The sequence below is a fragment of the Anneissia japonica genome, unplaced genomic scaffold (genome assembly GCF_011630105.1).
Source record: "Anneissia japonica isolate Jap-2015-1 unplaced genomic scaffold, ASM1163010v1 scaffold287611_len363355_cov233, whole genome shotgun sequence".
Classification (NCBI taxonomy): domain Eukaryota; kingdom Metazoa; phylum Echinodermata; class Crinoidea; order Comatulida; family Comatulidae; genus Anneissia; species Anneissia japonica.
The window spans coordinates 146,962-158,918 of record NW_022732785.1 but is presented as its reverse complement, the minus strand read 5'-3'; the positions used below and the strand labels follow the sequence as shown (position 1 = coordinate 158,918).

At 33.9% G+C, this 11,957-nt stretch overlaps 1 protein-coding gene across 5 annotated transcripts in view; it reads left to right on the top strand.

Moving 5' to 3' along the window:
* Positions 1–1,875: 1,875 nt before the first annotated feature.
* The window catches only part of LOC117115800 (calcium uptake protein 3, mitochondrial-like), a 37,243-nt gene continuing 27,161 nt past the window's right edge, over positions 1,876–11,957 (top strand). For all 5 annotated transcript variants that reach the window (XM_033259736.1, XM_033259739.1, XM_033259737.1 and 2 more), the window contains exon 1: positions 1,876–2,001. In XM_033259736.1, coding sequence (XP_033115627.1) covers positions 1,953–2,001 — 49 coding nt within the window. In that variant the 5' untranslated portion in view covers positions 1,876–1,952. The remainder of the gene's footprint in view (positions 2,002–11,957) is intronic.

Genomic DNA, 11,957 nt, shown 5'->3' with positions numbered 1-11,957 from the left:
GTCTCTTATACACATCTAGATGTGTTCTAGGTTTCCTATTTCTACGTTTAATCGGCTCATGTCTCAGCCACAATATTTTGAGGACAATATTATTTACGAACCCAGTTAAACTTATTTACTAGCCTATTTCAATGTGCTAATTATTACATTTAGACGACGCTTGTTGTAGACTGGCATAGTGTTTGCGGAAATAAATACCATTTTATACACATGCGCAGATCGATTCGCCAGCAGCGAGTCATCGCCAGCAGCAGCGAGCAATCGCCAGCAGAGAGATGTCACTGCAGAAAACACTATTGTACCAACGCTTTTCTAATAATATATAGACAATGGGTCAGGCTCATATCATTTGTTATATTTTTATTATTCATTATTTTCACTTGACTCGCATAAATAATTTTGTTTGAAGAACATTTTATGCAGTTGTACTTCGCAGCACTTCACTTGCAATTTGCAATTTCTAGTCTTTATTTTTATTAAGCCAGCTGCTGACTTGAAATCTCCGAAAAATTAAAAGCATTTAACCATCCCATTACTCCACTGTTTACATTCACCAATAAAATTTTATTTTTATTTTCTTCTTCATCTGGATGATTTTGGCAAAAATATTTGTTAAATATGCCAACAAAATTAATTTTTTTTTCTTTTTCCACCCTCTTTTTACGATCTTTTAAGAAAAATGAGTTCGCAAAACAAGATATAAAAAAAGTCTGGCCTAGATGCATGTGTGTGATCAGTATAGGTTATTAATTTCCATCTGAACTTTGTGGCATTAAAATAGCATAGTTGACTGCGATTTGATGTGTGCTGGAGAGTTTTGTCAGGGGGATGTGCCAGAGGTGGGTAAAAATGGGTTAAGCACAGTTTGGCTAATCTCAAACAATTAAATTCATTTATAAGACACCATAGGTGTGTTGGCCCTGGTCACATGAGGCATGCCTAAGGTTCCAACTTAATCTAAGTTCATTTTAAGTAATGATAATGACAGCTTGTCATGGAAACATTCATGGATAGAAATCTCATTCTGCTGTGATACTTTTTGGGTTAGAATGTAGTTGAGAATTCTAAAGTTTGTGAATATAATTTATTGTTGAAGATGATCGTTGATTCAAGCTCTGAATCACACTTTTGTTAAAGGAAATTAAAACATTTGTTTACTTAACTTAAATAATGTGGAATATTTATTTAGTTAACTTATGTAACTTACTGTTCCTTGTGAAGGACTTATAGTTACCAAGTGAAAGGTGTATAATTAACTATAAAAAATCCATTATTTCTGTCAATAGATAAATAAGCCTTTTGTGACCTATATTGATGTTGAATTATGTTGCTTGGAACTTTAAATTTTTAAAATATGCACCCAAGTTCAATTACCAAGCAATCTCCTAATGGTTTGCCAGTGGCAGATGGGTGGGGAGAGAAAAATGAATGGCAAAAAATAAGCCTTTCAGACTCCTATATTAAGTTTTCTGAGCCTTTGTGTCCTGGTCCCCCTTTAAAGGGTTCTGGACTGCCCTGCCCCTACCCACTTATTTCAGGGGAAATCTTCCTTCCTGCCAAAGAAATTGGACATCGAAAAAATTCGGACCCCACCACTATGGTTTGCTAGTAAATTCTCCAAAGGCACAGGCATAAAATCTTGAGGTATCTCCAGTTGGATAGAAAGTGTAGAATGTTAAAACACTTATTTGAACAATCATATTTTAATTTCTTTTATTTTGTCATTAAGTCAATTTTAAAGCCATTAACATTGCTTCTTTCTATTGTTACACTGAGCACACAGCATTCCTACAGAGTGTAGCTTACATTCTCTGTCTTTTTAAGTTTACTATCAAATAACAACTTTATTCTGTCTTTTTTTTTCTTCATAGGATGATGATTCCTTCAATACATCTAATAAAGAAGACCGCTTTCGTTCATTTGCATCATGTGAATATGATGGACAAATCTATATGACGATGCAAGATTTCTTGGAGTCCATTACTGAGGAGAATCCAAGACGTATGTACAAATCTCTTTCAACTAATGTACTTAACTACTCATTGCATGTTTGTCAGGTTGTTTTAGTTGTTGTATGTGGTTTAAATTTGTATGATGGACATTAAAGAAGTAGGTCTAAGCTTGTTTTGTTATGAAGTGTTAATGCTCCATCATCATCCTCATTTTCCTCTTCATTTTAACAGACATCATCATCTCTTTATATCATAATTTTAATTATATCATCACCTCTTGTTCCTTCTGCTCATCATCATGCCTTCCCATCACTTTCCCCTCCTGCGTTCTCTTCTTCATCCTCAGTGTCCTTGTCATCGTCAACATCAACAACCACCATCATTTCCTTATCATTTTAATCATTACTCTTGCTCCTTATCATCATTATTATCATCATTTTCCTCCTTGCCAATAGCAGCATTATCATCATCCTCATTATCCTTGTCATCTGCAACAAAGCATCATTATCATTTCATTTTTAATCATCACTCCTTTTCGTGCTCATCATTGGTAGCATTATCATATTCATTATCATCATTGATTGTTATCATCACAATGGTCATCACCATCATCATCTCTTCTCTTCATCATGATCACCTCATCAACAATGTTATTATAAAGATCATCATTCCATCTCCTGCTTTTCATCATGATCATCTCATCAACAATGTTATCATTATAAAGATCATCATCTCATCAACAATGTTATCATTGTAAAGATATCATCTCATCAATGATGTTATCATTATAAAGATTATCATCTCATCAACAATGTTATCATTATAAAGATGATCATCTCATCAATGATGTTATCATTATAAAGATTATCATCTCATCTCTTCATCCTGATCACCTCATCAGTGATGTTATCATTTTAAAGATCATCATCTCATCTCCTGCTCTTCATCATGATCATCCCTTTAGCGATGTTATCATTAAAAGATCATCATCTCATCTCCTGCTCTTCATCATGATCTTCTCATCAGCGATGTTATCATTAAAAGATAATCATTTGATCAATGATGTTATCATTATAAAGTTTATCATCTCATCTCTTCATCATGATCAGTGATGTTATCATTTTAAAGATCATCATCTCATCTCCTGCTCTTCATCATGATCTTCTCATCAGCGATGTTGTCATTAAAAGATAATCATTTCATCATGGTCATCTCATGAGCTATCATTATCATTATCTAGACTTCATCAGAAATCTTAAATTTATAGTGCACCAATTTAAAAATGGTCAAAGGTCATGATTAGTGAAAGAATTGAGAACAAATGGACATTTTATTACCTTTAGTATGCTTTAATTATTATTCATCAACCAATAAATTGTGAAGACATACTTATCTGGTAGCTTGGTAGTTTGCTTAACTGTTGTGTGGTAGGGTGAGATGGCACTAGACCTCCCTTGTTAGAATAATTCAATTGTAGAATAATATCATGTGTAGTACCTTTAGTAGGTAATAATATTTGATTTAAGACAACAGGTGGAGCCTAAATGAGGGAGTTAAAGTACTGTAGTTGGTAGGGATCTACATTGTGATGGGTTAATGTAGACTTTTACTGGTGAAGTTAGTTAGTAAACAATCATGAATTGAGATAACCAATGCAAAAGAATGTATTGTTTCAAATTTTAAGTACAGTGTTAAATGATTTCCTTTACTTCATAGCCAAAAAAAGTGTCGGTTTTACTTTTAATAGGGGTGTCCCCTGAATAATAAGGTTTGGCGTAGTGTTAAAAGATACATTTCCTTCACTTCACAGCCAAAAAAAAGTGTCTCCTTGATATTGGTGTCTCTGGGGGTGTCCCAAAGGAAGGGGGAGGGGGGTCTATTTTATGAGTGGGCTGTCAGAATCAGATATATTTAGAACTGAAGAATGTTTTTAGTTCCTTTTGTGCAGATATGTGTCCAGGATCCCAAATTTCCCTCACCTTGCAGGAGACTCCTGTATTGTTGTATATTTTGTACTTAATGCTATTTTATCATTGTAGATTTCATGGTTTTGTAATGAATGTATATTATATTTGGATTTCCTCAATCTGAAACTCACAATGGATAACCCACGAAAGTAATTTTCAGTGGGGTCTTTGCATTTGAACCCCTTTACTGGAGCTGTGATGGACTTGAACCTGGAACCAAGATTAAGTAAGGATTTCCACGGTTCAGTGCACAGAAAATGACTGCTGTAGTTCTGGATTTCTATGTTTATTTAAACCATTTCAACTCTATAAAAGTATTTTCAATTTGTTTAGAATGTTAATGACATATGACATGTAGTGTACGTTTATTTCTTAGGCTAGTGGGGTGCATGCCCTTTCTGGCTAAAATTAGATTCTGCAATATAGTCGACGTGTGGTATCTCAGATCTCAAAATTACAGGTCTATATTTTACTTTTACTCTGTCTTCATGATTTTATCTTCGTATAATTGTATTTCATGAACGTCTTGTATTAGTAGGCCCTACAGTTTTTGAGTACTTTAGTCAGGTGTATATATTCTAAAGTGTCTCATTGTTTTGTTTTTTTTTATAATAAATAAGATTGTGCTAAAAAAAATATAGTAGTATATTATTAATCTAGTATAAAGTACAATTGGATCTAACACAGTAATAAGTATACTACTGTATTGAAAATGTGTGAGAAAAAAAAAATTATTTGAGGAATTAGGTTAATTTATACTATATAGAAGTAGTTAATATTTTTTTACAAAATTTTCTGGGAATAAGTTAAAGTGGAAAAATTTCCCAAATGATGGTGTTGGTATACATGCAGTTCACTAAAAATGGGAAATTGGTACTTACTGTATACACAATTTTAAGTTATTTTTTTGGAAAAGGATATTTATAATTAAGATGCACCTGGGAACTGAAGGTGTAGCATTGTGCGTGTGCAGTATTATTGTTATTGGTATACAACACACTGACATTGCAAAGTAGTTTGCTGGTTGTTGCTTCTGCTGCAATGTTATGACCAAACATAAACTTGTTGCTGTATACTAGCTGAGTAATTACAAAGTGTTATTGATAGAGGCGGCCAGTGGAGGGGATATGTCTGTGTGTGTGTGTTTTTGTTGGCAGCAATTTGATCAACTTCTGTTAGTTGATATTGCCAACTGCAAGTGGTGTGGTGATTTAACGCCACTACATAAACTCCCTAACCATTATCGTTTGTTCTCCCATTAATAGGTCATCCCACTGGCTACTCTACTGTACGAAACTAATATTTCATCCACTGTACACTTAGGCATTATTCTTTGTATGTCACAATATGACCTCAAACTTAATGATAGTAGTACATGCAATGGTAATAATGATGACAATGATGATAAGAATTATAGAATGATTAGAAAAAAAGACAATGAAGATGAGGAGGAAATTTTTTATTATGATGATGATGGAGATGGAATGATGTTGTAATTGATGTTGAATTTGAAAAGAATGAGGAGGAAAATGATGATATTGTGAGGACAATATGAAAAAGATGATGCTAATGATGATGATGATGATGCAGTGGCTGATTCAGGTGAAGAAACGGAGAAAAATGAACCTCCCTATGTGAAGAAACGTAGAAAAATACTACTGGGTCCTGGCTTACAAAAGGCATGCTAACCTACCTAGGCCTAGTTTGGCAGATCAGACAACCTAGGCTTAGCCCAACTAGTCTTCAATTAAATTAACACACTGTTTTTGGTTTGACGTAATACAATAAGTTATGTACAAAGTACGTTCTTCAGGCCTATCAGTTCATCGATCCATGGAAGAAAGGCTACATATATCTAACAACTCAATATTGTTGGAATATGATGTATTTCCTATGTCTGATTTTTTTTCGCTAGGCTTAAATAAGCATGAGATAAGCCTGACCTTTTTCAAGAGGGGGAAAACCCTTGGGTTTTGAAGAATTTAAGTCATTAAAAGACTCCTCAGAAGTTGGGAAAGCTCATTTCCGGCCATCTAGAAATCAACATTTCTTTTTTAGTGTTGAATCCACTAATGATTATTAATAATAATAAATTAGGACCGATGTTTTACACCAAATTTAAGTTTTTTTTTATTTCCATGAAATGTACAGTTTCTGTGAAAATTATTTTCAAGAATGCCTTGTTTACCAATTTTCTCCTGGTTCTTGATTTTCATTTCTTAAGTTTCATCCTCACATCCTTTTTTTTGTAATTCTATCTTCTTCCGTTTTAAAAGCTGACCAATGGGAGGCTTTCTTAAAGTCCTACTTGCACCTGTTTTGATCAATTCTCTGTAAAACCACAATAATGATAATATAATAATATCATAATTCCATTGTGTTATCAAAACAAATTACTCAGCATTTTTACACACCAGTGTTGTTCAAACCCTTAGAGATGAATAAGTTTCATTTACCTATTTTTAACTGCAATTAATTTTTTTTTTAACATGATGGGGTTTCTTTGGTTTTTGTTTTTAAAAAAAATGCAGTTTCAGACATCACATAGTATTTTGCTATTGATGATAAAGATAAATTTTTTTAAAACATGAAAATTTATTTATTTATTTGTTTTAAGCACTTTCAATACTGTCACACTGATTTTCAAAGTGTTAAACATAAAAATATATACAATATATAGTATTGATTAACAATATTTAAAAAGAATACATTGACACACATATATTACACCAAGCAAGAGGGTCAATAAAATATATTTATGTAGTAATATTGTTTTATTTTTAGAGTGAATAAACTGACATATTTTAAAAGGTAATTTTTATTTCATTAGGTGGTTCATTCCACTTTTTACAGTACAGAAAAGTCTTTTTTTCCTTGAATATAATGACCAGCGTTAACATATTCCTACCTTGCCTGAATCTCAATTAATTCTATAATTTATTTATTGTTTTTCTTTTCTTTGTTAATTTATTGAGTTACAATCCTCTGTGTACAAACTAGTTTGGGGCAGTAGTTGAGTGACCTCGTAATTTGATATTGAACCTAGATATTATTTTGTGGTTTGAAACAAAACCTACATAGTGATTTCTGCAGGGATTTACCATCAGCCTGCAGAACACATGTCTGAAAGCATTCTTTGTTTAATGATGATTAAATTATCAACACTATTTATTCATCATAATATTTCAGGGTCTTTCATGTTGTAGTCATAATACAGTGATCAATGTAGTCTGGGGAGAGAGTTAGTGATTCATGGGAGGAAGGGGGTAGGGCCAGTGGTTCATGCCAGATTGGAAACGATCACAAACCATGGCACATGATTGTTAATGGTAGTTCTATGTAGGAAGGAGGGAGTACCAATGCTCCTTGAGGGTGGGGGAAAGGTTTTAGTATGTAATGAGGGTAACATATTTTTTTAATTGATCATGTTGTTAGTCTGGATGTTAGCATTTTGCTGGCATTGGTACCCCTCCACTCCTGTTGTAAGTATTGCATTATAATTTAGTGAGAGTTCTATAAAAAAAACCCATAAAAAACATAAAAATGCTGCAGGGAATGGATAATCCCTGGCTACAGCAAACAATTTCTTAATTTTAATTAGATAAAATTTGTCACATATTTCTCTGTGCGCCAAATGCGAGAGTGCGTAGAAAAGAAAAATAAAAACATGGACATGAATAAAGGCCTGTTTATACTTCAACGATAACGATCGTTATCGAATCGTCCTAGTGTAAAAACTTCTCTTATTTCTTCTTTGGTTTTCTATATGAATAATCGCTTTTTAGCTTTTTTATGTTATCGTTATCGTTGAAGTATAAACAGGCCTTTATTCATGTCCATGTTTTTATTTTTCTTTTCTACGCACTCTAGCATTTGGTGCACAGAGAAATAAGTGACAAATTTTATCTAATTAAAATTAAGAAATTGTTTGCTGTAGCCAGGGATTATCCATTCCCTGCAGCACTTTTATGTTTTTTATGGGTTTTTTTTTGTAGAACTCTTACTAAATTATAATGCAATACTTACAACAGGAGTGGAGGGGTACCAATGCCAGCAAAATGCTAACATCCAGACTAACAACATGATCAATTAAACAAATATGTTACCCTCATTACATACTAAAACCTTTCCCCCACCCTCAAGGAGCATTGGTACTCCCTCCTTCCTACATAGAACTACCATTAACAATCATGTGCCATGGTTTGTGATCGTTGGGTATGTTTTCCTCATAGCAACTGGTGGACATGTAGTTGTGCAAGAATTGTTTGTTTTTTAAGGACGTATGCGATAAAACATATACCCCTACCACCATTTTTGAGTCGTTTTTAGGAGAAAATTTCGATATGCGCATGCGTCGGAAAAACTTTGCTGACATTTTGTTTTTCATCGCGAGAGGGTAAGCGAGCTCCATAATGTATACTTTGTTGGTGTAGTTGACCAATTGTTTACAGGATCGTCGGTAGGGTTAGGCCTCTGTCGTGTTAATGTAGCAGGTGCATGTGTTATTAAAAAGGAAAAAAGTGATCTAACCAAACACGGTCTTTACATAATGGTATTGGATCGAACATGCTTAATATTTTGCGGAAATTTTGTTTTCTATCGCGAGAGTATACAGTTTACACAAGAGAAGTTGCCTGTGTTGTTTATGCAAACGTACGTCTAGGCCTTAGCGTGAACTTAGGTAGTTGTGGTAAATCGACTACTGCTTGTCGTCTAGTAGGTGTAACATGTGTTTTAGTAAAAATTAACGTGATCTGAACAACATTTTACATTATGGTATTGAATCGAATGTACTTACCTACCTAAAGTCTTTTACACACGATGAACATGGCCATTGACGTTGCTGTTGGTGTGCAATACGTACAAAACACAACGACGACAGCAGCATTCAGTCAGTCTTGTTAAAATAAATAATATATTGGTCTACCACACGACTACCATACAGATCAATAAACAATAATCCGCGACAAAATAAAAGTCAAGAGTATTTGTAACGATTGAATATGAAGCATAAATGCATTTCGTGAAAACCTGGTGTACAGTTAACTGTACTTCAAACACAGAAACATTGTTGGAATGAAATTCCTCTAGGCCTATATATAAAAAAAACGAAAAGAAAGTGGTACAGAAAAAAACAAATTGTGCACAGTTACTGTACTTTAAACACAGAAAAACGTATGTGTCCTCAGTATTATGAAGTTTTTTGTTTACGACTGCTGTGTAATTTTACTGGTTTACAACATACTCATGTCATGTATACTTGAATATGTAAAATAAATGAGTATTCCGTATTCTTAACTCTCTGCAAACTCGAAAATAAATCATTGCACGAGGCACGTTTTATCTACCACCATTCAGCGCATGCGTGACATGCAGTATGCAGAGCAGTGGTTGTAGTTATTGTGATAACTATTCTACTTATTACGCATGCGTGTCACCAAGCAGATTTTGAAGAACGAAAGAAAATTTGTTATTGTCAAACCATGGAGGTATGTCAAACAATGAAGACTATTTTAGTAGATGATAAATGGATAAGTTTGACTTCTAAAACAGCCAACTTTGGTTCTGTGGTTTGACGAGTCAAGTTCAAAACAGTGGCAAATCTGCCAAATTGTGAAAAAATAAAAAAAAAAGCTTTTTAGGACATGACAGCTTTGGATACCCGAAAATGTTAATCATATTTCAAAATTTGTTATCTCAAATTGACGTCCCGATTTCCGATGTCAAAAACACCAAAAAATAGGGACGTCCCTATTTTTAGAATAAAAAAAAAAAATAATTGCAGGAAGTATCCACTACTTGCCAGTGTGATGAAGGGAATATTACTCCGTGGTTCCCCGGGTATAATCCCATATGAACAGACGGAATGACGATCGTTTTGCAAGGTGGTTTTCACCTACGATTCAGTAGCCTATCAAAACAATATTCGGGCGAAGAAATCAGTCTTGCATGATGTAACAAGTTATTATGAGCAGTGAATCTCTATGGAAACATGTGAGTCTTCACGCTGTGAATTAACGATCTGATCAGCCCGCTGGGCAGGTCTTTTCAGGGACGGACCGCGGTGTCTATCTTTACTTTAGTCGCAGTTAGCGAGCTGCTTATTTTTAGCGACAGTAAACAACAAAGTAATTTACAAGAATGGATGGGCTTTGTGTTTTAATTTATGGCGACCAATGTCAGTTTTAAGCAATTTTAAGAGTTTCAAGTCGGCAGAATTCGGAGACAATTCCTTTATTTTTTGAGCATTTGTTAAATTTATCAACTTAGGCTGACTTACCCAATCCTCAGACCCTGGGACTTCACCCGGGGAAATTTGTGTACGCGAAGTTGGGCGTAAAGTCGGTGTGGGATTCTACCCGGGGAACTATGGTATGGTATGGTTTTCTCTATTGTTGAAAAAACAAAACCAAGCTTCGAGCTAGCATGACCATAAAAACTTAAAGTGCTTTAATGACACACAAACTGGAAATGTTGAACAGAGATTATAAGTGTCATTCGAATAAATATTGACGTTATGACTCCAGTGAGATCCATCGAAACAAGCAACATACCGTGCCCTTCATGGTGAAGTCTGTAAGCCTATTGATTAAAATGTAACATAAATATTTTTTCTTGGTTGTGAGGTAAATAAACAGTACACTTGAAATTAAGTAACTCTTGTTTTGTTTGAAGCAACTGTACAGGAATTAGGATATATAATTGCCATCTTAATTTTTTGTCACCAATGAATAGCGTCCCTATTTTTGATACTAGAATGTTGGCAGGTATGTAAATATACAGCATTTGATGGGGGTGTAGGTGTACGTAAAAACATTAGAAACCATTACTGGACTACAAATCCCTCTAAACTACGTTTACGTACAAAGGAACGTACACACCCGCAGGGTTCTGGTTTCATATATATTTTTGAACTATCATTACATATAGAAAGAAATTCCAATACATAATTATTATGTAAGTTTTATAATATTTTTCCATATTAAAGGAAGCTATACATCCAACTAACTGCATTTTACTATTATTCAGTGCTTTCTTATTGGCCGATGATTTGAGAGATCATAGATTCCTGCATTCTGATTGGTCTTGTGAAATCACTGCTTACTGCTATACTGCTATACAAGGAAGTAGTGTGCCCCTGAAACAGCATGAAAAAAATAATAGCCATGAATTCTCAAATTGTCATATAGGAACAGGAAAGCCCATCTTTAGAGTTTATTTTTAGGTGTTTCTAGCAAGTCAGAATTACTATAAAAAGAAATTCAGTGGGTGGTACCATTAGGATTGATATTTGAAAATATGCGGTCTTCTTGAAAAGGGATGTAGGCGGCAAACGTCTAATGGTGGTCCCATGTGGTCTAAGTATATTGGTTCTATAAGCTAGGCCTACTTCCTGTTCATATAAGAGAAAATTAAAGTAATTTGCCTTCATTAGACAACAGATGAAAGCCTTGGGAACGTACATATTTTGTGGTTATTTGAAGACAAAGGCCGCAATCAATATTTTTCTATTTATGTTGTTGAAAATATACCTTGAAGATAAATGTTGTTTTGAAACAAAGCCTTGTCCTGTGTATATTAATCTCTTAGTCACTGAAGACTAAGCCACATTTGTTATTAAATTAATAACAGTTTCAGACTCTAATTGTGATTAAAATTACTTCTATAATTTTTATTTTTTTAAAAATAAACTGTACTGGTAACAACCATTGATAGTTAGGGAGCTTTTTGTTTGAACACCGGAATGATAATCTCAATTTCGCTTTTGTGACTCTTGCTTGAATTTACGCCAAATAAAAAAATTACTTGTTTTTCATCCCCTTGCGTATCCATTTTCTCTGCCTCACCAATTTTTGTTATTTTTATATTTCCTTTATTTTACGAAATGTACGAAAATCTGGCTAGCTCACATCAGTAAAATTCCTCTCTCAATTATCCGTGGTTGTGGGAATATAGTATGAATCCTGTCTAATGCTGCTTTTCATTACTTAAAAAAAAAAAGGCCTGCCCTCATTCTCCTTTTTCCAAAATATTAGGA